Here is a 27,153-nt window from a genome sequence, read left to right as displayed (position 1 = left end):
CTCTCAGCAGCTATTTTGTTACATTGTGTAAATTGATATGATGAACTGATGTGATATGATGAACCTTATCAAAACTCAAAAGTACAAATGTTTGAAGGACTAAAACACTAGACCCCTCCCCCTTCCCAGATCTTTTCATTAACAAGTGTTTCTTCAACTACAAGCAATGCATTTAGAATTTTAGGTGATATTCTTCACCACAGCTCCACTTCTACAAAACAACTGCACAAATCGGAATACTGAGAGTTCAACAGCTCTGTAGCCCCGTCTAAAATTGAAATGAGTTTAGTCTTTTATTCTATCATGTTTTAAATAGTGTTCCCCTGCTATTTCTTCAACAGCTGACTTGCATCTTACATTGCTGCATACAAACTTGAAGTTGTTAAATTTCTTAACCCAGTTATTAGTATTAACCTCTGGCACCAATGCTGAATTAGCTATTTGAATGTTTTATGCTTCATAATTCTGATTATCCTCAGCAATCTGATCTTCCAAGACTGTATTATGCACCACATAGTAGTCCAGTTAAAACAGATAATGCTAACAATTTCTCCTTTCTTCTGTCAAGTTCAATACCAGAGTTTTATATATATTCTACAGTATACCAATTCTAACCAATAAGGCACCAGTCCTCTTAGTCATGTAGTTGAACTATTGAAACTTCAGCTTCTGAGTACACACGCTCTTTCTGAGCTTGGCTGCTTTCTACTGGGGACCTTGAGCTTGTAGTGGTCTGTTTTTCCAGCTAAGGTTATAGCTCAACTGGTAATGACCATATTAGCCCATTGTACATGTAATCTGTGAAGGGAAAATGTGACCTTACAACATTATAAATGGCAATGATAAGATTCAGCACTCTGACCTGACCTCTGGATGACACAAGATCCTAAAATTGGTACCCCAACTTTACTTAGTATACTGCCTGCCTAGCCTAGATGTTAGGCATGGGTTTACACAGGATTGTAGCTACCACAGCTTCAACCTCAGGTGGCGGCAGGGGGCAAGGAATAAAACAGACTCATTCACACAAAAAAAAATGACAAAGGTTTGGACTTTGTCATTAAAAACTAAAGTAGTGAGGGCTTGTCTACTGGAGATATATAAGCAAACATTGTAAGTTTCTTGTGTTTGACATATTTCAAAAGTAGTAGCCACAAAATCATCAACTTACAGTTGATTTCTTTGGGGTGACTGAGATTCTTTGTAGGCTATACAGCATTGTATTCTTATCTTCATAATCTTGCTGGGTAGTTTTTTCAGAGTGCATGCAAGAATGCACTATCAACAGATTATCACAACCAAGGGGAAGCTTCCCTTGGTGATAAAACAAGCATCAAAACTACACAAGCAGGCACAATTTTTGCCATTCTGTACATACGTCCATTTCTACTAATAGCATGAAAATTATGGACTTTCTTTTTGCTAAAAAAATAAATGACCCATTCAGTCAACAGATAAAATGTGAAAGCAGTCATGATCAGCATATTTAAAATATCTGAGTAGTTTTATACAAAAAGATGAAAAGATCAAGGAAAAATGAAACTCCAGTCTACAATTCAATATTTGAATATGAAGGTCAGCCACACATACACACACACACAAATGTATATGTATGTGTGAAAGTATGTTATGTATTAATTGTGTACTGTACTGTATTTGTATGTACAATATATCAACCATGGAATCGTTTCAAGTTGACAACTACTTTTACTTATACGAATGAAAACATTTAGGCTAGGCCTGGTGAAAATTGTACAAATAACAACTTCTGCCCTTGGAGTCATTTCAGCTGGTGTAAAGGTTGACAGGGCATTTGATTTTTGATAACCTGGTCAGGACGCTTGACAGAAAATGATTACAATGAAATATATTTTTATTAAGAGTAATACTAAACACTTTTCCCACTCCTGTTTGCATACTCTGATCTAAACATAAACTAAAGATCTAGCTCCAACCCTGGGTTTACGTCAGGAAATGACACGAGGCTCAAATATACACCTACTTCAGTGAAGAAATTTCTTAGCACAGCTAGCCTATCACATTGGGAGGCTATGGGAACCTCTCCATCATGATGATTCATTTTTGCAAGGCAACCTGAGGAAATGCTACTGTATCACTGGTTGAGAATTCTTGCATTGCACATTCTTGGAAATGTGAAAGCTCATGGTGAATGTGACTAAAATTGAAGAGATTGTGTTCTGACAAGGCTGAGAACACATTCAAGACAGACATGGAATCATCAACAGGCAATACAAAGGATCTAAAACACGAATTAAGGTTTTCTTGGATAAAATGTGGGTATGTTTGTGGAATTAGCAGCTATATTAAAGAATAAATAATGAAATGACAACGGCCAGTTTAGGATTTTAACATAATCCTAAGTTCAAACATGGCTATGGTGTCTACTTTGCAAGGGGCAGAGGCAAACCATTTGGCAGGCAACAAATTCTGAAGAGGATTTTAGTAGTGTCATACATGGATAATACATGATGAGAAGGCATAACAATCAACTTTAAATACATAAAATAAATAACTTCCAAGGGATCACAACTGGCTGGTTGACACATGACCTAATCATAATTAAGAAATTTATAATTACATGATACAAGTTTGCTTGATAAAATCTTTTTCCATTTGATCTACAAACGTTAAGACTACCTCTGATGCTTTAGTTTCTCTTGAATGGGTTAAAAATGAGATCTGACAAGCATTGAATATTGTTCCTATCTAGGCCGACTGGCCAACTACAGCCATTAGCCCTGCTAAAAAAATATTGCAACTTTAAAAAGCTTTTGGTAATAAAGACAACTGCCGTTACTATAAAACGAATATCCAAAAAAGATCCTTTCGGATGTGCGAGTTAAAAAAATAAATAATAAAAATCTGGAACAAAGGAATCACGCTCTACATTTGAGCGGATGGAAGTGAAAGTGTGTTTTCCCTTTTCAATGTTCAAGCGCTACTTGAAGCCGGCATACATAATTACTGTTCATGATTTTCATTTTTTTATTACCCTGCAGCATAAACAACTGCTTTTGTGATGTAAGTCTGTTGAAATCATTTATTTGAAACGTTCACCGCTTGAATGAGCATCGTGAAAAGCGGCTCAACTTCAAAGCCTGAGCTACGGAAAAGTTACATTTTCCGTTTCGTGTGAACTGAAAGACACGATGGACAATAACCACCAACTCCTGAGGACCAGAATCTTCAAGATGGAATAACATTCATGAGGGAAGTGTGGGAAGGGCCGAGTGGGCGCCTGGCTGTCAAAGTACTCACTCGCTCGCCCCCCAACGCCGTCACATGGCCGTGACGCCACCAAACGCACGTTCACATATGTTTTGCTTCCATCCTCACACACCTCCGATTTCCAACAGCTAGAATGCGTAAATCACATGTCTTCTTGTCATTTCAGCCTGTTAAGTCTAAATAACCATGGATAATGAAGCAACGCTAGGCTAGACTCTACGAAATATGTTGAGGACCGGACCTACTCGACCGACCAGCCATACCTAATGGAGGAAAGAATTTCCTGCTCAAGAGTTTCATGTGGTCCAAGTAACTCCACCCTAAACTTTCTTTTTACCTGTTGGGGCACATATTCGTTACACAATTCTTTATTAATAATTCAATATGGCCATAAACGAACGCTTCACGTGTATCTAAACGTTATTGGTTGGCTCGAGCTGTTACTAACCTAATTCGGTCCATGCAAATACTATTAAATCATCATAACAGCGTACGCTGTAAAGCCTTTATCTAACCTAAAACATAGTAAATGAAACCTAACATAAATAGACATTGGGCAGAACTAATGAGGCAAAAAGGCTAAGCAAATATTCATGATCAACAGGGGCCTCTTGAGTTACCCGATAAAACTAACAAAATGCGCCTACCATAGGCCAACTATTATCATATAATTAGTTGGTAAAAAGACTACTGTACGTTAAACAAACTTACTCACCAATTTCCACTCCAGCTCCTCCTTGATGTCAGGCGTATCCAGATCAAACTTATCCGAAGAGCTAAAAATCACGTTCTTAAACCCGTCACTACCGAGGGTCAGGCCCTTCGGGGACGAATCGTCCTTCTCAAACAAGAAGTCCATTATACCTATATCCGCCGAAGTCATTTCGGGACGATTGACGAGGAAGTCACGGCTGTCAAATATGCATATGTCACGATTTATCACAAAGGGCACTTCCCGTGCACCATCACAAAAGGCAGGCTCAAATAAGGCTGCTGGTCTGCGTCACAAAAGAATGACGTGCGTGCGGATTCACCAATGTGTTTTGTTCGCAAGGCGCTTCACGAATTATAAAACGTTGCTGCTGTTCTTTCCTTCTCCTGCTTCCCACTGGCACTTCCACACAGTCCGAACGTCAACCGGTGACTGAAGTAATTAGGCCAGTCCACCTGTACACCGGTACCTGCTTCGCAGCTTCATTGTGGTCTCGAAACGTTCCATTACAGCAGATTCGTGCAGCGGCCCCTTTCTCTTGCGTATTCTGGTTAGTCTGCCGCAGGGGACGACGGGTTCGGTCTCACTGCTTCAGAAAAGACTGTTCAGAAGAGACCAGAACTTATCACTCACAGGCACGGGATCGCTAAGAGCGTGGGTTCAGTAAACATCACATGTGTTTTCCAATTACACGACCTCCTATTTCATGCATGAACGTATAATTTGAAATCGTAAGCAAAGCGGGAAATTCTTAAATCGGGCCATCTTCTACATATCATGCTAAACGAAAAGTACTGAAATCTTTCTCTTGGATTGCCAGAAAGGGGATGTGGCATGTAATCTACAAGTGACTCCGCCCACAACTAGCCTCACTCCAGGAGCTTAAGGTTTGAAAATTGTTAATTATATCTTAATTACGTTTATTAACGGATAACAAAATTCATTTTACCATTCTTAATAAGCTCCATGTTATATTAATGCATAGCTATCATAGGCATCTGATTATTGCGACGATATACGGAGGAAAAACCAATTACATGCAAGCTAACTGGCAACTTTTTACCACCCAACATACATTTTGCTTTCATTTGTTCATGCATAATCAAGGAAAAAATTTATCTCAAATATTCTGCATGGCTAACACTACAGAAACCAGAAATTATTAGATGCACAGCTATACTATATTTATAAATCCTAAAAGTTATAAAGGATGTCCACTGAAACTGAATGGAAAGTATGCAGACTGCCATTTAAATGGAAATGATGATTATTCCATCATGCACAGAGCGACGTAGCGATCTAATTCTCTCTCTCTCTCTCTCTCTCTCTCTGTCACACACACACACACACACACATATATATATATATATATATATATATATATATATATATATATATATATATATATATATATATATATGAAATTTTATCACACTGATTTATATACAATCATGAACGACAATTCTCCAACGGAGATATACTGAGGTACGTGAATTTCGATATTAACGACATTTGTAGCTTCATGATTGTATATATATATATATATATATATATATATATATATATATATATATATATATATATATATATATATATATATATATATATATTACCCATATATATATAATATATATATATATATATATATATATATATATATATATATATATATATATATATATATATATATATATATATATATATAAACCATGTTTTGTAACAGGAAGTGCTACGGAGAAAAGTGAAGTAACTAGTGAAGCCACATTCGTCTTTTATCTGCTAAATCTATTGTGAAGCACCTGTGCGGAAAACCTCACCAACATATGTTACATACATCATATAACAGCAAAGGAGGGGTTCTTCACCCATCCTCTCATGTTGTGCGTATTCTTGCACTTACGGTATACTAAAGCTCATTTGTTCTAACACTCATTCCTCCCACAACCCCTAAATTTACACTGCAGTTTATTAGTTCTCCATTCTCACCACATGACCAGACCACATCTTAACACCATGATCATATTTTTTACTTATGTTAGCCGTTTATACTGTTCATAAATTCCACTTTTGACCTTTCATACTTCACATATAATAACCAGTTACTTTAACTCTTTTTCAATCTCTCATTTGCATTCAGTGCTTGTTCTTAACTTCCACAAAGATGAGTTAGCTGAAACAGCTTCATACATTCCAACTGATATACTTCCTTCTTCCAAATCCTTCGCAAACACCCCTGTAACCTTCCTTTGCTATTATTATTCTCATCTTAACATTGTCCAATACATAATAAATGCGTATATAAAATAACTTCTCCCAGTATTGAAGTATCTTTAAAGGCATTCAGTTTTCTTCCATCCTAACTTTAATTTACCCTCATTATCCTTTCTTCACCGTCACCAATCAGCACTTCATCATCACATCCCATTTTCATATCTCCTACATTTGTCCTTTCTCTAACTTCTCTCATAATTCCATACGTAGGACTATTTAGCAACATTCGTGAAGACTTATCCTTGCATTTTACATCATACCAATCCTTCTCATATCTATAATTCAAACGTAAGCGTCACTTTCATTACAGAAAGTTTTTATTGATCACAACAGTTCAGTGTCTATTTCTGAACGCTCCCCCATTTATCAGTATCAGTTCTTCACAGCTTTACAGGTTCCCAAACACCTGTCTCGCAATAAACACCTGATTCACTCAGCCTCTGCCTTGCCTAAACCCACGCTGATCTTCTTGTATCAGTCTCTCTCAATCGTACACATTCCCAGTTTATTTCATTACATTATGGTTTATGAATTTTAATCACTCCTATCATCTAAAGTGTTCATTTGACTTATCTGATTTGAACCTTTCCCTCATCCAGATATACCTTACGCACACTGGTCAGCTTCTCAATCAGACTAATACTACAGCATTTCAATTCCCATCTCCTGGTTCATTTCGATTCTTCAGCTATTCAAGTTGCCCTCTTTACATCTTCCACAGACACTTACACGAACATTCGCAAACTTGCACCAATCCCCTAACCTCCTGCAACATACAAATGCGCCTCTCTACTTTCCTCCACATTCAACAACCTACTTTATTTTAAGATTCACATTTCACCATAAACATTTCCCACTGCACTCACTACCTTAGAGTACTTTCAATATTTCTCTGTCTGCAAAGTTTCTGTTGTTTCCCTGCTCTTCAGATGTGAAGAACAGTAACTCCAGCAACTTTGAAAGCAGAAAACAAAATCTGGAACACAAAAGCATGCTCTCAAACTGATTGCTTTTGTAATCTTTTGGGGAGTTTAAGTGACTTTGTGTCATGGGGTTTCCATTTGTCTGTTGGTTCAGTTATTATTATTATTATTATTATTATTATTATTATTATTATTATTATTATTATTATTATTATTTAGCAAAGTTGTAAATAAACTTGCATTAAACTTGGCATCATCTCTGTCCAATTTTTCTTCTTCTTTAATTCATTTAATGAGAAGTTAAGAATGATACTGACAAGTTTGGAGGCATCAGGGTCATTGGTAACGATTCTGCAGCGTATTCTGCTGCTACTCCTACCAGCAGTTGTAGTAAAAGTACATCTCTATGGTGTAGATTGTGCTCTAGATGTACTGTCATTCCTGTGCCCTACCGTCCCATACTTCTTGTGAAGAGCAAGTTAGTTGTCAAGTACAGTACAAGTTTTGCCTGCAGAGCAAGTCTTACCTTTGGAGAGAATCTATTTGAGTTCAAGTGACTGCAGAAATGTTTACAATAGAACAGATAGAAAGAATACAGAATTTAGGTCAAAGGCCAAGCGCTGGGACCTATGAGGTCATTCAGCGCTGAAAGGGAAAGTAGCAGTAAAACGGTTTGAAAGGTGTAACAGGAGGAAAACATCGCAGTTGCTCTATGAATCAATTGTTGGGACAAGATGGAAAGTAAGATGGAAGAAAGAGAAGATGAATGAAGCTACAGTAAAGGGAATAAGAGGAGTTGCGCCTAGGGGCTGAAGGGATGCTGCAAAGAACCTTGAGTAATGCCTACAGTTCACCGCATGAGGTGCACTGACGGCAATAATCCCCTACGGGAACAACAGGATATACATAGTATTAGAGTTTTCAGTAAAAGATGGGACATATCTCCTGAGAGACAAGTTAGAACAAATGATTTTGGAAGAGGAAAAGAAATAAAAAGATTATTGAACTATGGTCTATGCACATTCTCGAATGATAACGAATTTTGTAAGGCTTAGAGCAGCTGTAATGACCTTATGGATATAGTTTTAACGGCCATATGAATTATTTATGGGAATTAAAAAATTAATAAAAAAAAAAAGACACACATAGGCCTATATCCTAAACTCAAGGAGCAGTCTAAATTTTGTGGCAGTCGAGAATGAACGAAATTCATATACAATGAAACTGTCCATAAGAAAGTAGCAGAAAGAAATATTCACTATGTTAGTGAAATTAACGAATTTATCGAGTTTTTTTTTCTACAGTAAGCGCAAAGAAGATGGTAATAGTTGTAAAAATTACTTTATGAATCTGTCGACCTAAGCCTATGCACAAATAATAATCTAAAGGATATCACTTCACCAATGAAACAGAAAATCAGTAAGTGAATATTTTACACAACTTTTTGTTAGTAAAATGTTTACAAATGACAAAACTAACCATCGCCCGTGCAGTTTAAATTCCCAAAAATTCCGGTAGTAAAAGGGAAATCCTACTCCTTATACATATGCAATACCTCAAGCAAATCAAGTCAGCTATACATATCCTGGGATGAGGAACGAGAATGCCTGACAAAAATCTGGTAAAAATAAAAAAATAAACTAGTAAAAATAAATAAATAAATAAATAAATAAATAAATAAATAAACTAACCCCATATCAACGGACAAGGGTTAAAAGGAGTAACAGGAGCAGAAGGATTAAGTTTATAGAGAAACGTGGAATTAAAAAAGATTATAGAACTATTAAAGATAAATTTAACAGATCCGATAAGAACATTAAATTTCACAGCAGCTATAAATATATATATAGCCAATAACACCACTCTTCTAGAAAGATAAGTCAAGGACAGTGCCTCTTGATAAGACAAGCAAGATTTAGACATCATGGAGTAGGTAGGCGACGTCCTCTTTAAAACCATTAGCAAGTTCTGACTCCCAGTCCTGCTTTAGGTCGTAAGAAAGTTCTACATTCTTTGCGCTTGAAGTTTCGTTTGCAATAAAATATTCTGCTCCATAACCAGGAAAAATTCAGGTAAGGAGACTATTAGAAATATCAATGTATAGAGAAAGCGTGTTCAGATGTTTCTTCGAGAAAGTTGAAGCAGCATGTGAAAACCTAGAATACAGTCACTTGCTGCTGAGGGTTTCGAGTCATTACTGCAAAGTTTTGCTGATTTAGAAAGGAATAATGAATCTGGTGACATAATCAAACAGACCGTGCAAGAACTGGGGTTATGTTTCAGAAAGAGGGAAAAAATCTACCATTCCTCGTATATACAAATTACGAAAACAGCAAATTTCACATGAAGTACCCTCTACGTTATCAAAAGTTATTAAATTCATTACATTCACTGGCTCCCTGAAGGCATGAAAACTGTACAGATTTGCTTAAGAAAACATTCTTGATTTACAGAAAGTTTACTGACGATGACTAGTCTATCCTAAATGACTAAGACCAAAAGATTTATTCTGCTCCTAAAGCTGTGGTTACTGAGCAAATCGAGAAGTTGATAAAATATATTGGTGAAGCTGTCGACTCTGGTTCACGGTTCCATATTGACCGCGCCATACAGCTGACATCGTAGCTGTTTAAAGTTTAGCCTTTCGACAGGCTTTCAATAAAACTGTATAACAAAGGCATCATTACCATCTCCTAGTATAAAAATAAAAAGAAAACAACATTTCTCACTGCCACGAACCAAATGAACACTTCAAGAATTCAGCGATCGAGGCCTATATAAAAAAAAATCCAAAGGATATCGTCTCACGAATGAAACAGAAAATCAGTAAGTGAATATTTTACATGATTTTTGGTCGGTGGATAAAATAGACTTCCGAGGAATATTAAAGGATCTGTGCACTTCATCATTAAATTAAACCTGGAAACAGAACAAAGTTCCCAACAGCACTCTGAAACTAGGAAACCCTTTTTATTTTTTTCTTTTAGTGGGGATTTTCAGAATTATCATCCCAGTTTGATCCCCGAGGCCATTCTGTCATCCCTCATTTGGTTCAGTTACACTGTAAACAGATTACAGTTTTCTTGACGAACTTGTTCTCCCGTGTCAAAAATTATTTTGGATAGATAAGTCCCTAATTTTATTCTGAAACATCTCTCAAGTTTACACATTGTTTTACCTCTGGGGTCACTTATTGAGTAGTCTATGTGCTTTGTAAAGTCTATTAAAATTTCTCAAATTGCTGAAAGAATCATTTCTGCTTGTTGAATAGCCTTCGCTGTAACGTCGGTTGATTTTAGAAATATTTATTTTTTCAGCTTCAACATTTCCGGATAGTTCGTTCCCTCTCATTTTGGAACCGCGTTTCTCGTTTGTTTAATCACTGCTCCAGTTCAGTTCAAATTGGAGGTATTGCCTTTGCATCGGCACCTCCATTTGTTTCTTTACTCTTAGTGAACATCTCCATCACGTGAGATTTGAGATTTCACTTCTCACTCTTGAGAGAGTCTCGACATTCTCATGAGATGTTTTCATACTTCTATTTCTCCAATTTCTGTCTTCTAATGATTCCTTGTTATTCCACGTTCCATCATCATCATAATATCCATCCGTCATTATCATTTCACTTTCCGTATTGGTTTCAATTTGAGTTATCGTTGTTTTTTTGTTTTCTCCTTGAATTTCTTTTCTTTATTTTCATTTCATTTTAATTACTGACCATAAGGTCGCCAGTTTTTTTTTTTTTTTTTTTGAGTTTCCCAGTTTAAAGACCAGTTTTGACCATTAAGAGATTATACACGTAGCTTAGCTTAACTGCATAACATTTTAAAGAGATAATCCTGAATTATTTTGAGTAATTATACTGCATCCACCAAAAAACGGTGAACCAGCTAGAATCAAATCCAAAAATATCAAACTCGATTCTAACTAATTATTAAAGAAGAAGAAAGGGGCGGGGTGGGTACTGAATGATGGGCGGCATGTTTTCAAGAAGGCTTCAAGTTCATGGTTACCTTGTTCTTGGAAATAATGAGAGAATATGTGTTCATCGCGACAGAAGCCATATATATCACTTAGGCCTATGGGAGACATATCACTCCAGAACATGTTACCATCTCGTATGGAGGAGAAAATGCCCATTCGTGTACAATATTCTACAGGAAATAGGGCGATATCACATGTTAAGAAGGAAAGAAATGCATTGCATTGTTGCAGAAATAACAATAACCTCCCTTTCATGCCTGTCAAATAACTGACAGGCAAATGAAAAAGTAATTTCTCTATAACTTTAGAGCTAACAAAAGGCATGGTGAGGGTCAAATGACTTGGGAAAGTTCAAATAAAAAGGAATGATTTAAAATCTCGTCGCGGGAGATGCGACGCAAAACGGCAAAAATCGCGTTCGTCACAAAATTCCTGAATCTGTATGTTGAATCAGACCTCTTCTTCTGGAATCCGCTTGCAAGGTCTCTCGAAGGCAAGACACCCGCAATGAGACGCGCCTGATAAGAAGAGAGAGAGGCGTGTCGCGTCTGCAGAACCCAACAACAAAGACTGAATGGGATGGAGATTTAGACGAAGACAATCGACACCAGGAAGTCAGCATCAACGAGTACATGATTCATTTCACTAAACCTTGGATCAAGGAATGTATTGCTTTTCGTTCTCGTGTCTAGAATGAACTGGGAGCTGATAGGTTTTACTTTTCATCTCTTTAAAGAAATTTCTGTGCGGAAAAATATACAAATCTGTTGTCAAGATCAATATTCTTTGGATATTTCTATTTGCGCTACTAAAACTTTGCACCCTCATCACAATTCCAAAAACTATAGTCTTGGACATTGGTCTAAAGCTAACATGCAAAAACGTGGACTTTGTGACAAATAATTTCATTTATGATCCCTTCAAATGCCACATCACATCCCAGCTGTAGGGCGCCATGAAATTTAATTACTGAACTTTAAAATAACATTACAATAGGCCTACACTAATTTCCCATTTCCTTTACGACCATTGGCAAAAGATGACGAATCTTCAAGATTTTACTGCACTCGGTAATTGCACACTAACAGAAGTCAAATTAATATACAAAAAAAAAAAAATTAAAAGCTACAGCATATATAATGATGACATCACAGACTGATAACAGCTACCGTTGATAGCCTGGGTGAATATTTTTTCTTCATCTGCTGAGTTGCCTATTAAAATGTTTATTTCAAATATAAAAGATAATTTGATTGTTAAAATAACTCATGCTCACATACGTAAATGTTACTGGAATATTTAATCCTCATATGTCACATTATATATTTCACACACAAAGGTTATATTTAATCTTCATGTCACATATTTCGCACTTAAAGGTTTTCTATTTTTCAATCATATTAACAAACTATTAACTTTGAATATATATATATATATATATATATATATATATATATATATATATATATATATATATATATATATATATATATATATAATATATAATATTATATATATAAAACTATTTTTCACAAAAATTCACTGTCAAATTTCTCGAGAAGAAAATGTACACATATCGCATATTAGGAATAAGTTTTATTTTTCCTTGTTTGACCTTTTTTTGTTTGTCAATGGCATAATAGGATACACGTTCAATTTTGCTTGCAATTACGCTCAGAAGCTCACTTGAAAGGACGGAACTTTGTCGCTAACAGAAGCATTTACGTAAATACTGATAGAGAGAAAACACGAATCACTTTACTTGTATCATTTTAACTCTGCGAATATAACATTTTCCTTAGGTATCCATGTTACCAACACGACTCTACATCAAAGACTAACACTCGAGTGAGTCGTCATCCTGGTCCCTGCAATGGGGCCCACCACTCTTCAACATTAACATTGATTGGAGCCCCAACCCACCACTCCCCGAGTACCGCCGCCCAACTCCGTAGTAAACATTTCTGAACGTTGCGTCAGCCAGTGACAACGCGGCCTCCGCCCGCCTTGACTTTCCACGAGAATTTGGACTCCACCTTCTCATCCCTAGCCCAGTAAAATCGCATTAGGAGCAGTCATATAAAACTGAGCGTATTTTTAGTATGACAATCTTGTGATGCTGATACTTTGACGTTTGAAGAAAAGTGATTTTAATGGAAATGCTTCATTTATTTCCATAGTTCCCTTGTCGTATTATCGTGGGATGAGCAAACTCGCGACTATGTGAGTCTACACCTTCCACGTTGGCTGTTGTTTTGCACCACCATGAGCAATCACGAGAGTGCCTGAAATTTTTTCAACGATTTTCTATAAAGAGATAACTCGGATTTAGACGATGGGTTTATATAGAATGCCCATATATTTTTCGTCCTAAATATTCAAAGGAGTGATATGTTACTCAATGTCAACACCATACTTGCCGATGAATTTGAAAGGATACAATAGTTAATTGATTTCCTATCGTAAAATATAACATGAGTCATAACCTCCATAGATTTTGCGTCAGGTCTAAGTGAGTTACTTGCCGCAACGTCACAAAGGAAGGTACTTTTAAATTGTGCAAGAAAACTGAAAGTAAACCTCGAATTTATTGAATTTTCATTTTCAGTCATATCTCTCCAAGAGTTTATACTCTTGAGTCTTCTAAAAATTAGTCAGTCAGGTTGCCGAGGTTCTAATACCCTACCTTATCACTTGTTAATAAACCAAAGTATTCCGAAGTTACACGAAAGAGTTGAGGGGCTCATCTTCACCAGTTTATTTCACACTTGACTTTCAACTCACCCTGAACTCTGGCTTTCCATAATTGAGAACTGCCTGAAATAATCAGGTGTGCCATTTGCCACTGACATTCGTTGCTAGTTTGTCCTTCGGTTATTCCTGTTCAGGTGTTACGTAATTTAATATTTATCGGTAATTTGTTAGACTCTCATCCCAACCTGGGGAACAAATATATTGTTCTTTGCCAGATTCTTTACGTATCATGCTTCACATTTTTCTGAGACATGTAAAACACTTTATATATATATATATATATATATATATATATATATATATATATATATATATATATATATATATATATATATATATATATAATTTTCATCTAAGCAAACCTTTCCACCACATCTCTCAATCTTTGAGTTTTCCAAAAAGTTATATATAGATACCTAATTAATACTTTTAGCAATTAATTTTCATTGTGTTGACAATACGGGTATATTGGTTTTTGTGTTAGTGGTTGTCACCTTAAATTCATAATATTTAACCAAAGTTTTGGCCTTTTCACAAGAAGTGACCGAAGAGTATTGGTTATTTTCTTAAGCTACTATTGCAACCACATCCAAACATAATGTGACGCAACATCTCTGAACATTCTCTTAACCATTCTTGGTTCTTTGTTGTTATAGTATGGTAGACATACCAAAAACTATTGAATGTTACGGCGACGTGTACCTGTATCAACTAAGGGAAGTGTATGCCTTCTACAAGGGAGAGATATTACATTAAAAAGGCAGAACAAGGGCAGCCAAGTTGTTTTCCTTTTATTTCGTCAACATATGCGTCTAAAACCACCTGATTAACAGGTGCGCATCTACACATCTAATTATGCACACGCGATCGTAGACATCATCAACTTAATCTCACCTTTCAATCAAAATGAAAACCAATTAGTTTTTAATATTAAACTGTAGGTTACTGAGGATATTACCCATTACTTTAAATGAGGGATCTCCATCATTACGTCATGTTATCTTGCTAACAGATAGGCTGATGGAACCAACAAATATAACTTCCATAGGAAACGAAACAAACCAGTATTCAAGTAAATATATACAAATCCTAAGAAAAAACCTGAAAGGTCATGAGAAAAGGAAAAGGAAACTCCACATAAGAAGGGAAGATGACGATTAAAGTGGGTTAACGTGGTCACAAAATTACATCAGTCCAAGTATGCCCTGCTGGTTGGGTCTATCAACGCAACAACCGGATACTGAAGCAGCTATTTCCGACGTCAACAGCGAGTGGTTCTCTGATGGTCACCTTTCCAAGTGTCAAGCACACCAAGTATAACCTACATTAATATCACTGATAGCTTAAGAAGTGGTGTTTTCAACATCGAATGGCCTATGGTAGCGAACCATCTCCAAAGAAGGGAACGAAAAGAAGATTTTGCAACTCGGTTCTGCGTGTTGGTAAAGGAAATGGCAGAGTTCGTATCAGGGGTTGTAATGATAACGATAATCAAAGTTCACTGCCACGTTGGTTGAAGTCAGTCAGGCAATGTTTTCTAGTGGAAGATTTTGTTTTTTTAATACTGAAGCTTCTGTCATCCCTGGCGTAAGCAGTATTTTTATTTGTGGGTCAATATCAGTTACTGCCTTTTGGAAGTTTGAGGTTCGTAGGTGTGCCTGTGGCTTCACAGCAGGTTTCGAATATCTTTAGTTTATGCTGAAAGGTAATACCCTTCTCGAGGATAGTATTTGTTTTCACAGCAGCTGGACACTATAGGCCTATTGTATGCTTGAATGAATTATTGAATCAAGAAATTTGTGCTATTAAGCCAAGCACTGGGGCACTTTCAGCCATTCAGACAATGAGTAGAGGGAGTTGAATTGGTTGGACAGCAAGATTAAGAGATTCAGAAAATAAATGAAATAAAGTACCAGGATCCAAAGATAAAAATGGAAGACAAACACCGCCCCCCACCCCCAAGTTGCACTTGTGAAGTAACAGAGCAGCCAGATATGTTGGACAACAATATGAAAGAAAAGAAGCGGGAACAGAGGTAAAGTAAAAGGCTAAAGTACGGGTACAGCTGGGAGTCAAAGGGACGCTGCAAGCACCCTTTAGTGCACTGACAACACTAGCACCCCTTATGGGTAATATGTATTTGAAGGGAGTTGGGTAAAAGTATCAACTGACTTTTCAGGTACTTCTAACCCCTCCTGTGAGGAGAGTGAGCGAAGAGGGCCCTATATGCATGGGCTTAGCGAAAGAGTGGTCAGTTTTTGAGAGCCAACTGACAAATACTGAAAGTTAAAAGGATTTAGGTTTGTGAGGCATTAGCCTAAGTTGGGAGAGCTGCAGCATCCTTGACAACAATGGAAGAAGAACACTGCTACATATTAACAGAGGATTTAAGAGCAGCGGATCTTAGCAGTGGAACGGGAAATTTATTTCCCAAGGGATGTAGAGGAAGAGGGTTGTGAGGAAAATAGAAGAAACTTGAAGCCCAGAAGGAAAGAATAGGCGTGAGAATAATAAGATTAACTAAAAGGTGAGTTCACTCAAACTTCTTTCCCTGGTTTATTGATCTATTTTCCATTTTTTTTAATTCATTATTAGCTATTAACTTTTGAATTTGTTATACGGTATAATAATTGAGTGATTTTCAATTCTATGTTTTGATTTGCTATCTTTATTCAGTTCTACTCAATTATATTTGCATGCTCTTCATTTCTTCTTTACTTTACAGTGGATGAAAATTACAAGTTTATCCAGATTGTCGGATAATTGATACAATCATTCAGAATTTATGGCGCCAGTCTTTCATAGCACAAAGATCAATGCCGTTAGGCTCACAGTTGAATCACTTGTGCTTTCTATTTCAATCCTTGTTGCTGTTGCATTTTAGTTCAGGCATATTTAGACATCACTGGACTTTTCAGAAATAAGACTACAAATCATAGGCTGAGTATTGTGTTTGTGCTTCAGAGTTCACACAGTGCCCATATGCCAGACAGACTTTGTTTTGCCAAGAAACATATGCCAGACAGACTTTGTTTTGCCAAGAAACACAAACGATATCATGGCCAGTGTAGGTATGACAGAGTAAGAGTGTGCGTTTTCTCTGATTCTGTGGCCAAAAACCACCTCTGGTATTGGGCTCCATCTAGTTTTTTTTTCTTTGTCAAAAATCACTCGCTTTGTCAAGGCCAAATTGTATCAAAGAGCGTATGACGGATATGACTAACTACGACGTCAGTGTCACTGAGCTGTACTATGAGACATGGATGGCTTGAGGACCATCTGACTGAGGGGGTTAAACACAATTTCGACCAACTTAGTCATTTTGACCGAGTTGAACTAGACACAGTATATATATATCCTATAAGTAATGTTATATATACAAACCAAATTTTTCATGGTTATTTTTTATACAACAACGATATTTTTCCCGGAGAGTATTTTATAATGCAAAGAAAATAAAAATTACAGTTCATTAATATGAAAAAAAACAAAAAGTGACAAGCTGGAAGGGGAAGAAAAAAAAAGTTAATTTCAGTCCGATGAATAAGTAAAATGAGGATTCATTAGAGTGAAAATTTTCTATACAGTTTTAAACAACTAATACTGACCATTTTCTACCAACTCAAAATCAACATTAAGGGGATGGGCAACCGTCCCCCACCTCCCCCGAGTCGTGCCACCCCTGATGAGAGACTTACTCTTCTTCGTTGCATAGGACTACTGCATCAAGTTTAGCAGCTTGCTTGCTAGTGACATTTTCCTTCTGTTTAACAATGACTGTATCTTTTAAAGAGAGCTTGAAGTTTAAGGCCAAGAATTTATCTTTTTACCGCCTTTAACCATGTACTTTGATATGAGATACGACTTCATTATCCCGCGTGCTTTGATATGTAGGAAACAGGTCTGTTCATATTGTCTTTGCCTTACTTCTGACTTGAATTGAATTGAATATAGAATTTAGGCCAAAGGCCAAGCGCTGAGACCTATGAGGTCATTCAGCGCTGAAAGGGAAATTGACAGTGAAAGGTTTGAAAGGTGTAACATGAAGAAAACCTGGCAGTTGCGTTATGAATCAATTGTTATGAGAGGGTGGAAGGGAAGATGGAAGAAAGAGAATATGAAAGTGGGTACAGTAAAAGAAACAAAAGGGGTTGCAGCTAGGGGCCGAAGGCACGCTGCAAAGAACCTTAAGTAATAATGCCTACAATGAACCGCACGAGGTGCACTGACGGCGATATCCCACTACGGAGCTTACTTCTAACGGTTGTTCGCTCAGCCACCATCTAAATCGTGTGTGGTTTTGTACACCATCCAGTCACTAAAACCCGACTATCCTTAACCCAATTTAGGGGTGATTATCTGCCTTCCTTGGTAACTAATTAAAATGATTGCACTTAGAATACTAACTTTGTGCAGATATTAATTCTTCTACGGTTCGTTTCATAGCTGCATACATGGATATAGTTTTGTCAGTCAAAATCCTAAATTTTGAAGGGTACAATTGAATGTTCGGTGTACTGACGACCAAAGTAGGCATAGCCGATGACTACTTGGGCGAATTTATTGTCTCTAGCTCCTATCCTGCACCATTCCTGATTTGAATAATTCGAAGACCACTGTTTAAAAAAGTATACCTTTAGAATTTATTTTTTCATAGTATTGGTCTTAATGAAACAGTTTTTTTTATTTACACAGAGGAATCCGTTTCTTCATAATTTCCCCAGAATCAGCTTCATTCGACAAGAAGAAGAAAAAAAAAAACACCAAAACTTGGATATTTGAAAAAGGGTCTGTCTTTAGGAATATAGAAGCCATGTTAGAAATCTAAGCAGATATCTTGAGTACTCTCGGGTGATTCTGCTACCTTCGTGGACAAAAGGCAGATTCGTACTAGTCAATGACGACTACCTTGGGTTATGGCTGGGCCATTTTCCTTCTACGCTGATCGTTAGAGATCGTCATGCCACCTCTTCAACTCGAATACCGCAGATCCTTTATTTGTTTACTTTTTTTTGTACTCAAACCTGCCACCAATAACCTGGTCTTTCGGATTTTTCCCCAGTTAAATAATATAAATAATTACCGTAATAAACCGTTTGAGGATTTATGGGTAGATAAGCAAACCATCCTCTCATGCTCTAATGATCGCAAGTTTACTACAATATAAAATTAATATCCCCTTACCATGAACGGAGTATTTTCATTTACATGCATTTATCAGATTTACACGTCTTGTTTCTTCCTTATTTGTTATATTTCAATAAATTTTAAACCTAATCAGTTCGTAGATGCATGTCTAGGCAAAAAGCAGAATAGATTACAACAATTTTGTTGACTTTTGAAGAAATAATTTGTTGGTTAGAGACAATTTAAAATATTTTCCTCTTGAATGTATACATCTTGGTCCTGTAAACAAAACAGCAGCACAAAGATTGTTGGTATGTTGGCACATGTTTTTATAGCAAGTGTCTTATTGTGCAGAGCAAAATGCCAGGAATTCGTTAGGTCGACTGCTAGAGGCATACAAATTTCCTGACTTATGACGTACTCACTAACTGAACGAACAGGATTTGTTTATTGTGTTTGGGATAGCCCTGACGTACCCCGGATGCCAGATGCACGACCGATTTGCAAATCCTTCATCTTTCCTTTCGGTCATAGCAATTGAGATATGAATAAATGTCTGCATGTCTTAACGCAGGTCGAATATAGTGCGCATAACCACACTCGACAGAATGCCTCTGCAACCGAAACAAATAAAATCGTATTCATAAAACGTTATTTACGTTTTCACTACGTAAAAATGACGTCAGAAGAATTCCCGGGATGATGCAAAGTTTAAATGATACGATACGTATTCGTTGTTATTTAAGTGGAAAGGTAAAAGCAACTTAGTACTGTCACCCTGCTGTAAAATCAATCTTTCCTTTGCAAATACTCGAACGAAAGCTAACGCATTCATATGACTTTTACAATTCAATACTGACATAGACTAGCGTTCAGTGCGAGAGTAGCAAACCTGCTAGCGTGGAAGTCTTCGATTGGGGAAGCTTGAGTAAACTCCGCCCACTTGCCACAAAACATGTGCACGCACATACGCACACACGCTCGCTCTCGCGCTTTGGTTTATCTGATTGCTTTACCTTTCAGCCTAAACTAATTTAATTGAATTAAGCTTGGATGGGTTGCATAATGCTGCTCTCGTTGCGGTACCCGGTAATCTCATTTAATGGTAGAGAACAAGACAAGTGCAGTTTTATCACAGCAGCAAATAAATAATAATTATGCTATGAAATACAACTGGATATTTAACGTGCACGAATAACACGGCGTGTGTATGTTTACTTTTTTTAAATTAAGTTTTATAATTCATAACATTGTTAGAAAGCTTGCTTTATGGTTAGCAAACGAAATATTTTCTTCATTGTAAGTAATGCAAGGTTTTGCTATTTCATCTCGTGAAACTTTTTAGATTATTTTTTTACTGATAAGCTTCATAAAGAAATAAACAAATTTTTTATAACTGTGGCACGTTCTGATGATAACACATGTAACCTTCCCAGGTGATGGAATAATTTTTTTTATGAACAAATGCTCTTTTTAGCCTAGGCCAAAGAAGAGCAAGACGAGGGAGTTGGGGGTGGGGTTGACCGCAGAGGAAATGATGCTGCCTCTGAAAGGGAGAAAGTATATATGTCACCAAAAAGTCAGGAAAGAATTCCAGAGCTTGGCTTGGAAAGAGTCGCTGAATTGTGTAATCTGAAGATTACCAATTCCCACAGGGTAAACTTTAGAGGACGTGACTTCTCGCTTGTTACGAGGCAGACTGAGAGGAGGAGGAATCCTTCCTTTGAATGCAACGGAACGGTGACCGAAATCGTGCCTCGAAAAAAGAAAGAAAGATAGGAAAGAAAAGAGAGGCCACCTTCTGGAGATGAAGAAGAGGGTCGAGAGATGAGATGAGAGTGGGATCAGCGAATTCTTTTTTTTTTTTTTTCTTTGCCGGCACGATTTATTGTATTGCCTTTGATTCAATACTACCGGGAGGGGGGGCGAGCAAAAAGGGAGCACTACCCAATTGTGCGTGCAATCTAACATGGACGAATAAATACGATATGAAACTTTTAAGATTAAAAGGAAGAAAAGATGGACATCTGAATATAGCGCATTATTTTTTAGGCAGATTTAGCCATCTGAACAAATTGGATTTTGAATTACAGAAGTTTCGGAGTATGAACATCAACGCATTTATCAAATTTACTACTATCATCTCAAACCCACATTCAGCAAAGAACGTCCAGATGATAAAAGTCACCTTCAGTCACATTCGCTTCTCTGCCATAAGCACTGAATCTAGTTCACAACTGCACCAGATTATTTTTTTGTCAGCTGTTGGGTGAAAAGTTGTCCAAACGGTTTCCCGCAAACGAACCGCACCTGTATTTTTTCCATCCCTTGTTAACAGAACTTACAATTTCTATTTTCTTGAATAGTCACTCCATATTCTTCTCACAACATGTTCTCAGTTAAAGAAAGGTCTGAATAGACTCACTTCTCTAAGCAATGCACATACAACATTTTCGTAACCGGTAGTGGCGTTGGACTAATTCAAACTTTAGGATTCTTCTAGGCCTATGGATGAATCCTGCGTTTACTTCATGCACAGGTATTCACCTGAGGTATCTTCCTTACTGAGAGATATACGTAGTCATTCCAAATCAAGATTTTGAAAATCAGACACGACACTAATTACAAGAAAAGACTTCTGTCACTGATTTTCTAAGCTATCTCCATTTAGTTTCTCTGCTATCATTATTCTCTGCGCATGTTTCAGGATCACAACAAATGTTTTCTTTATTTGAATAAATAAATGTATTAAGTACTGATTTTATTCATACATGTTTCAACAGCGTATTTATAAAATTAATTGAGTTCACTGATGTTTGAGCTTTTTTTCAGATTGTTGGAAATCTAATTGATATGTCCCATGGAGTAAAAGTCTACGGGAAGTACACTGTACCTTTCACCTTCCGTTATGGCAATAATAATGACTATTATTATTAATCAAAATAAAGTTATAGCCAGGTTTAGCTAAATCGAGAACATTTCCCACCGCCTTTCCAAATTACATCCATTTTGGATAAACTTTTAAGTTGTAGGTATTTAACTTCTCACAGTACTATATACATACAGATAACAGATAATATATACTGTATATATATATATATATATATATATATATATATATATATATATATATATATATTTATTTATATATATATATATACTGTATATATATATATATATATATATATATATATATATATATATATATATATATATATATGCTAACTCAAACTTCTTCGTTTGCTAAGAGTTAAACCTGTGCAGATTTGTAAATAAGATAAAATGCAGTTCAGAACAAATACCAAAGCTAATAAAACCACCAGTTTTGAAGTTATTTATTTGGAAACCATTCTTATGTGCTTTCTTCTTTGTGGACTTACTGTTGATGGCTATACAGTATAAGCGTTGTTGTTTATCGCGCAACATGTTGCTTCTTTATATGCGAGTCCTATCTTCTCAAATATTCTTTTCCGTTTTCTTTGATTAATTCTTTTTTTTATATATTTTACTTGCGCTTTCTAAGATTTTATTGTTTCTGTACTCCATTCTGTTCTCTGCCATTTGTAATTATTAATTCTAGCTTAATGGATACTCTGAGTAGCGGCTTTCATAACAACGTACATAAGAAGTTGTTTAATTTAGCCCTAGACAAAGCATACGAGAACGATCGAGGAAGCTGATTAAAGCAGACTTAAAAACCCCTGCAACAGAAGCATTTCCTAGCTGTTAGTAAGGAGCATACATTGCATTTTCCTTTTGAGAAAGACTTTTACTAACACTTCTTGCACATGAGCCTGTAGACTGAACTGGGCATGTGGGATGTCATAGTAGACTTATCGTAACGAACCATTTAGTACCATATTTCAGTGCTATGACAAATGCTCTCTTGAGCAGGAAATTATGGCTAACAGCTTTGTCTCCCGCAATGCTTTTCAGTTATAATATTTATAAACAACTATTTCTTTTACTTCTACACAATAACCTAAGCCTTCAATCCATGGTAATTCCAGTGAATGAGGGAAAGAATTTCAAGGAATCTTGCAACATGAGTTTATGGTCCAATCTTTTATCACGATGTGATTTAATTAGGGAATTTTACTGGTCTGGTGGCGGGATGACGCGCTACAAATTCTTTAATGGTGGGTTCTGAACCGCTAGTAAAATGGGTACAGCAGCAAGAGTTCCCGTATCTGAAGGTTTACCAGGTGCTTCCTGGTATTTCCCCCGTAAAAAAAAAAAAGTAAAATAGTTACTGCTGGTGTGTTTTTGGTGCGGAAGATGCACCTGCTGACATTTCTGTGAGGCTGACATTTACTTAAAGGAACGCCCGCTCTGGGTACCATCGGTCTAGAGAGGAGCGGGACCAATCCCCCGGCGCCCCTCCACCAAGATTATATGGTGCTTCGCTTGAATATCATAAGATAGTACTATTTAACGATCTTTCTGCACCTTTTCCACTCCGGATATCACAGGATAACTTCGTGAACCGGATTAAGCAACAACAAGCGATCAGAAAAGCCCCAAAAAGGCATGCAGTGAAAATAAAGCTGATAGTTCAGAGATATAAGTGACTTAAGACAGTAGCAAAGAGGACAGCATGAAAATAAGATAACAGTCAAGCAAGATTGTGGTATCGATTAATCTTTATTTCATTTGGACTGAATAGTTTTGTTTTACGGACTAAGATAATATTTGCTACTTTCACTGCAGGTATTTAACTCGGGGACGAATTTTTTTTTATAGTACTGAACTCATTCAAGCAATTACCAGCCGTGTAGCAATAATCAGAGATATTTTTTACCACACTTTTCATAGGTAATTATGCTATGATAATCTATCAGTCAGTTTGAAAAGTCAAGCATTTGTTTTGATCAAAAGCCAAGAGCGATTTGAAAATCTACAAGCGTCAAATCACAGGTAATAGAACAAAACAAGAAACTGAACAATAAAACAATTTACTTAGATCATTCCATTAACACTAGGGTAGATATTTAATAACATTACGGTTTTAAAATGGTTATGAACAGCAAACTTAAAATCACTTATACCATATTCTTTGGGAGCTTGAATTTCAAGTCAATGGCCCATCAGGCCTTGTTCCGTATGAATAGGGTACGCCTTCTGGGTAATAGCTGAAAAAACTGGAAAAGTCTATCGGAACACAGGAAAATAAAATAATCGGATCAGAATAACTTCTTCTTCTTCTTTTTCAGAATAACATACGCCAATAAATATGACATAATTCACTCCACAAATAATTCACAAAAGTTCAAAGATTATCTTTAGGAGATAGGCAACGCTTCTTCGTTACGTAATTCAGCCTCGAGGTTGAAATGAACTGCAGCGAAAACAAGGCAGTTTAACCGATAAGATGAAACTCTGCTTACGTTTTAAATGACTGCGCAGTAGTATGTCGGTGAGGTATCTTATCAAACCCTGTTTAGAGAGGCAAGGTTATCTTCAGTTACAGATGATAATGAGTAATATACAAAGTATTTAGCAATGACTGTGTTCGAGAACTTTTATTTTCGTTAATTCCAAGTGGTTTTTGATTTCGCCATATTTGCATTTAATACTCTCTCGTGCTTTTGGTTCAGTTATCGACGGAAACGAAAGATGGGACTATAAAGTTGATTACGAATCACGAAGCAGATCACCTATTCTTTTATTTAAATCTGGAAGAAAATATTATTAACGGCTATGAATGTACTATAACATCTGAAGTCAAAAGCAAGTTCACGAATCCTACGAAGTGAATAGAGCCACAAGCAAAAGGATTTATTCCTAAGCACTATCTTTCGCGCCTAAGTTCACGTGAAAGTACGATATCTCTGTCCCCTTTTTAGTTTTCTGTAAAAGAAAACTGTTGTGCCGGCTTTGTCTGTCCGTTCGCACTTTATTCTGTCCGCACTTTTTCTGCCCGCCCTCAGATCTTAAAAACTACTGAGGCTAGAGGGCTGCAAATTGGCATGTTGATCATCCACCCCCCAGTCATCAAACATACCAAATTGCAACCCTCTATCCTCAGCAGTTTTGATTTTTTTGAGGTTAAAGTTAGCCATAATCGTGCGTCTGGCAACGATATGGGATACGCCACCACCAGGCCGTGGTTAAAGTTTCATGGGCCACGTCTCATACAGCATTATACCGAGACCACTGAAAGAAAGATCTATTTTCGGTGGCCTTGATTATACTCTGTAGCGGTCCTGGTCGTTTCGGCCATAAGTCATTTTAGGACGTAACATCCAAAACAATGTAAGACGTTATGTTTATGGTATTTACCGTTATGTTTATGGTATTTGCCATTATTATTTCACATGTTTTACGTACATCCCCAAGGGGCTGGTACTAAACACGGCGCCTATTTTGCACGTAAACGTGCTTACGGCCGAAACGACCCGAATGCCGCTGTAGCGGCTGCAAAGAAAACTCGATTCACTGAGGAAACTTCGGCGCATTTTTTACTTGTTTTCTTTAAATGACAATTTCAGAATGAGATTTAACACTGTCTTCTAACTTTGCTCTGTTTGCTAAATACTTCACGTGCGTGGATTGCGGTTCTCAGACGAAGTCTGCGTGAGGCCTTTGATTGTCAAAATTCAGGCGCCGTTCGTACCTTGGTTCCATCTTTCGTGAGGCAGAATCATAACGTGTTCGTTTGACACAAGTGACACGTTTATGGGTACTTTTTAGTGGGAGAGTATGCAATCTGGTACGGTATTTAAAGGGGCATGAGTCTAGTGATATGCATTTGGCAAGACAGTTTGTATCTAGATTGTGTGTATTGTAGTGTCTCCACTTTGTATATCCCATGCATATGGCCCTGAGCAGAAATAAAGATTTATTATTATTATTATTATTATTATTATTATTATTATTATTATTATATTTATTATTATATTATGTAGCAAGGTTTCCTTGTTATCCTTCTTAAGTCAGTCGGCTCATGTAAAGAATAATTATGATTCCTCGCGTGAAGCAACAGCGACCAAAGGTGGAAAAATCAGAATCGAGGACTAAGGAGAGATAATACAGGTCGGTAATCAATCAAACAGCAAGAAAATCAAATGAGCATGAGAAATGCTGCGCGTATTGCTACAGAGGGACTTAACTGGGCAAAAGGCATGGCACAGAAGAGAGAAGAGGGTTTACAAACAAGCCCAAAAACAAGCACAACAAAGTGCTGATGACTCTGAAGAGAGAGAGAGAGAGAGAGAGAGCAAACAATCAAAGCCAAGCGCATATTTCCCAGTTCTTTTCGAGACGAGGTGAACAATGGTCGACTGGCGCTGACAATGAGTGACTTCAAGTAGATGGCACGGATCCAAGACTGGACAGCTCTAAAGAATCAATAATTCAAGGAAAAGGCGCAAAGATCTTATACAGTAGTCGAAGAAAGATTTGCAAGACCTGACGATAAAATAGGAAAACAATACAGCCCAAGTGATGAGAAATAAACTCGAAAAACAGAGAAATGAGGAAGAAATGAGGATAATTTTTGGGCGGGAGAGGTAACGGTTTCCAAAAACGGGAATAACAAAAAAAAAAAAAAAGGTGCGGACAAGGAACTGGTGTAGGTGGTGGTAGACAGGCTGGAACAGCAACTGTAATATTATTATAGGATGTTAATCAAGTAGGGATGCATTACAACTGACGTAAATGTTGCAGGATAGCCGTGACGGACACGAGAATGCAGTGCATGAGAGAAGCGCTATAGGTCTAAGGAAGGACTACGTTAAAGAATACTCTTCACATCTTTTATAAGGAGGGTCAATACAACGATCGATCTGTTATTGAGAATTTCAGCGTGACAATATCCCACTCAGAGGACTCACACTTCTCAGCTAAGAAATCTCCGTGTGCGAAGATCAATCGGTGCTACTTTGGCTTGTTATCTACGCGTCACCTACTCCGAGGTGCTAGTACTAAACATGGCGGAGGTTCCTTGGGACCCCGTGTTTAGTACTAGCCCCTCGAGGATCAAAGTATTATATGCACCCATTTCAATACTGTGTGGTCGACAAATTATATTAATAAACGATATCTTCGTGCCGCAGTCTACTTTACATTTACCATACGGTGTTTTAGTACTAGCACCTCGGAGTAGGTGACGCGCAGATAACAAGCCAAAGT

The 27,153-nt window shown here is 37.0% G+C and overlaps 2 protein-coding genes across 7 annotated transcripts in view; one reads left to right on the top strand and one right to left on the bottom strand.

Moving 5' to 3' along the window:
- Positions 1–13,119, bottom strand: part of LOC136843847 (uncharacterized) — a 52,251-nt gene extending 39,132 nt beyond the window's left edge. The window contains exons 1-2 of one of the 6 annotated variants that reach the window (XM_067112666.1): positions 13,063–13,119; positions 3,965–4,562 (exon numbers count right to left, since the gene is read on the bottom strand). In XM_067112666.1, coding sequence (XP_066968767.1) covers positions 3,965–4,132 — 168 coding nt within the window. In that variant the 5' untranslated portion in view covers positions 4,133–4,562; positions 13,063–13,119. Of the gene's footprint in view, positions 1–3,964; positions 4,661–12,901 lie in introns of all 6 variants that reach the window. The other 5 variants (XM_067112664.1, XM_067112663.1, XM_067112668.1 and 2 more) reach the window with 5 other exon arrangements.
- LOC136843853 (inversin-like) overlaps positions 1–27,153 on the top strand; it is a 649,403-nt gene that overhangs the window by 247,700 nt on the left and 374,550 nt on the right. The window lies entirely within an intron of this gene.

This window comes from Macrobrachium rosenbergii, chromosome 12, assembly GCF_040412425.1.
Source record: "Macrobrachium rosenbergii isolate ZJJX-2024 chromosome 12, ASM4041242v1, whole genome shotgun sequence".
NCBI classification, from domain to species: Eukaryota; Metazoa; Arthropoda; class Malacostraca; order Decapoda; family Palaemonidae; genus Macrobrachium; species Macrobrachium rosenbergii.
The sequence above is the reverse complement of the archived record's forward strand: the minus strand, read 5'-3'. Positions and strand labels throughout refer to the sequence as shown.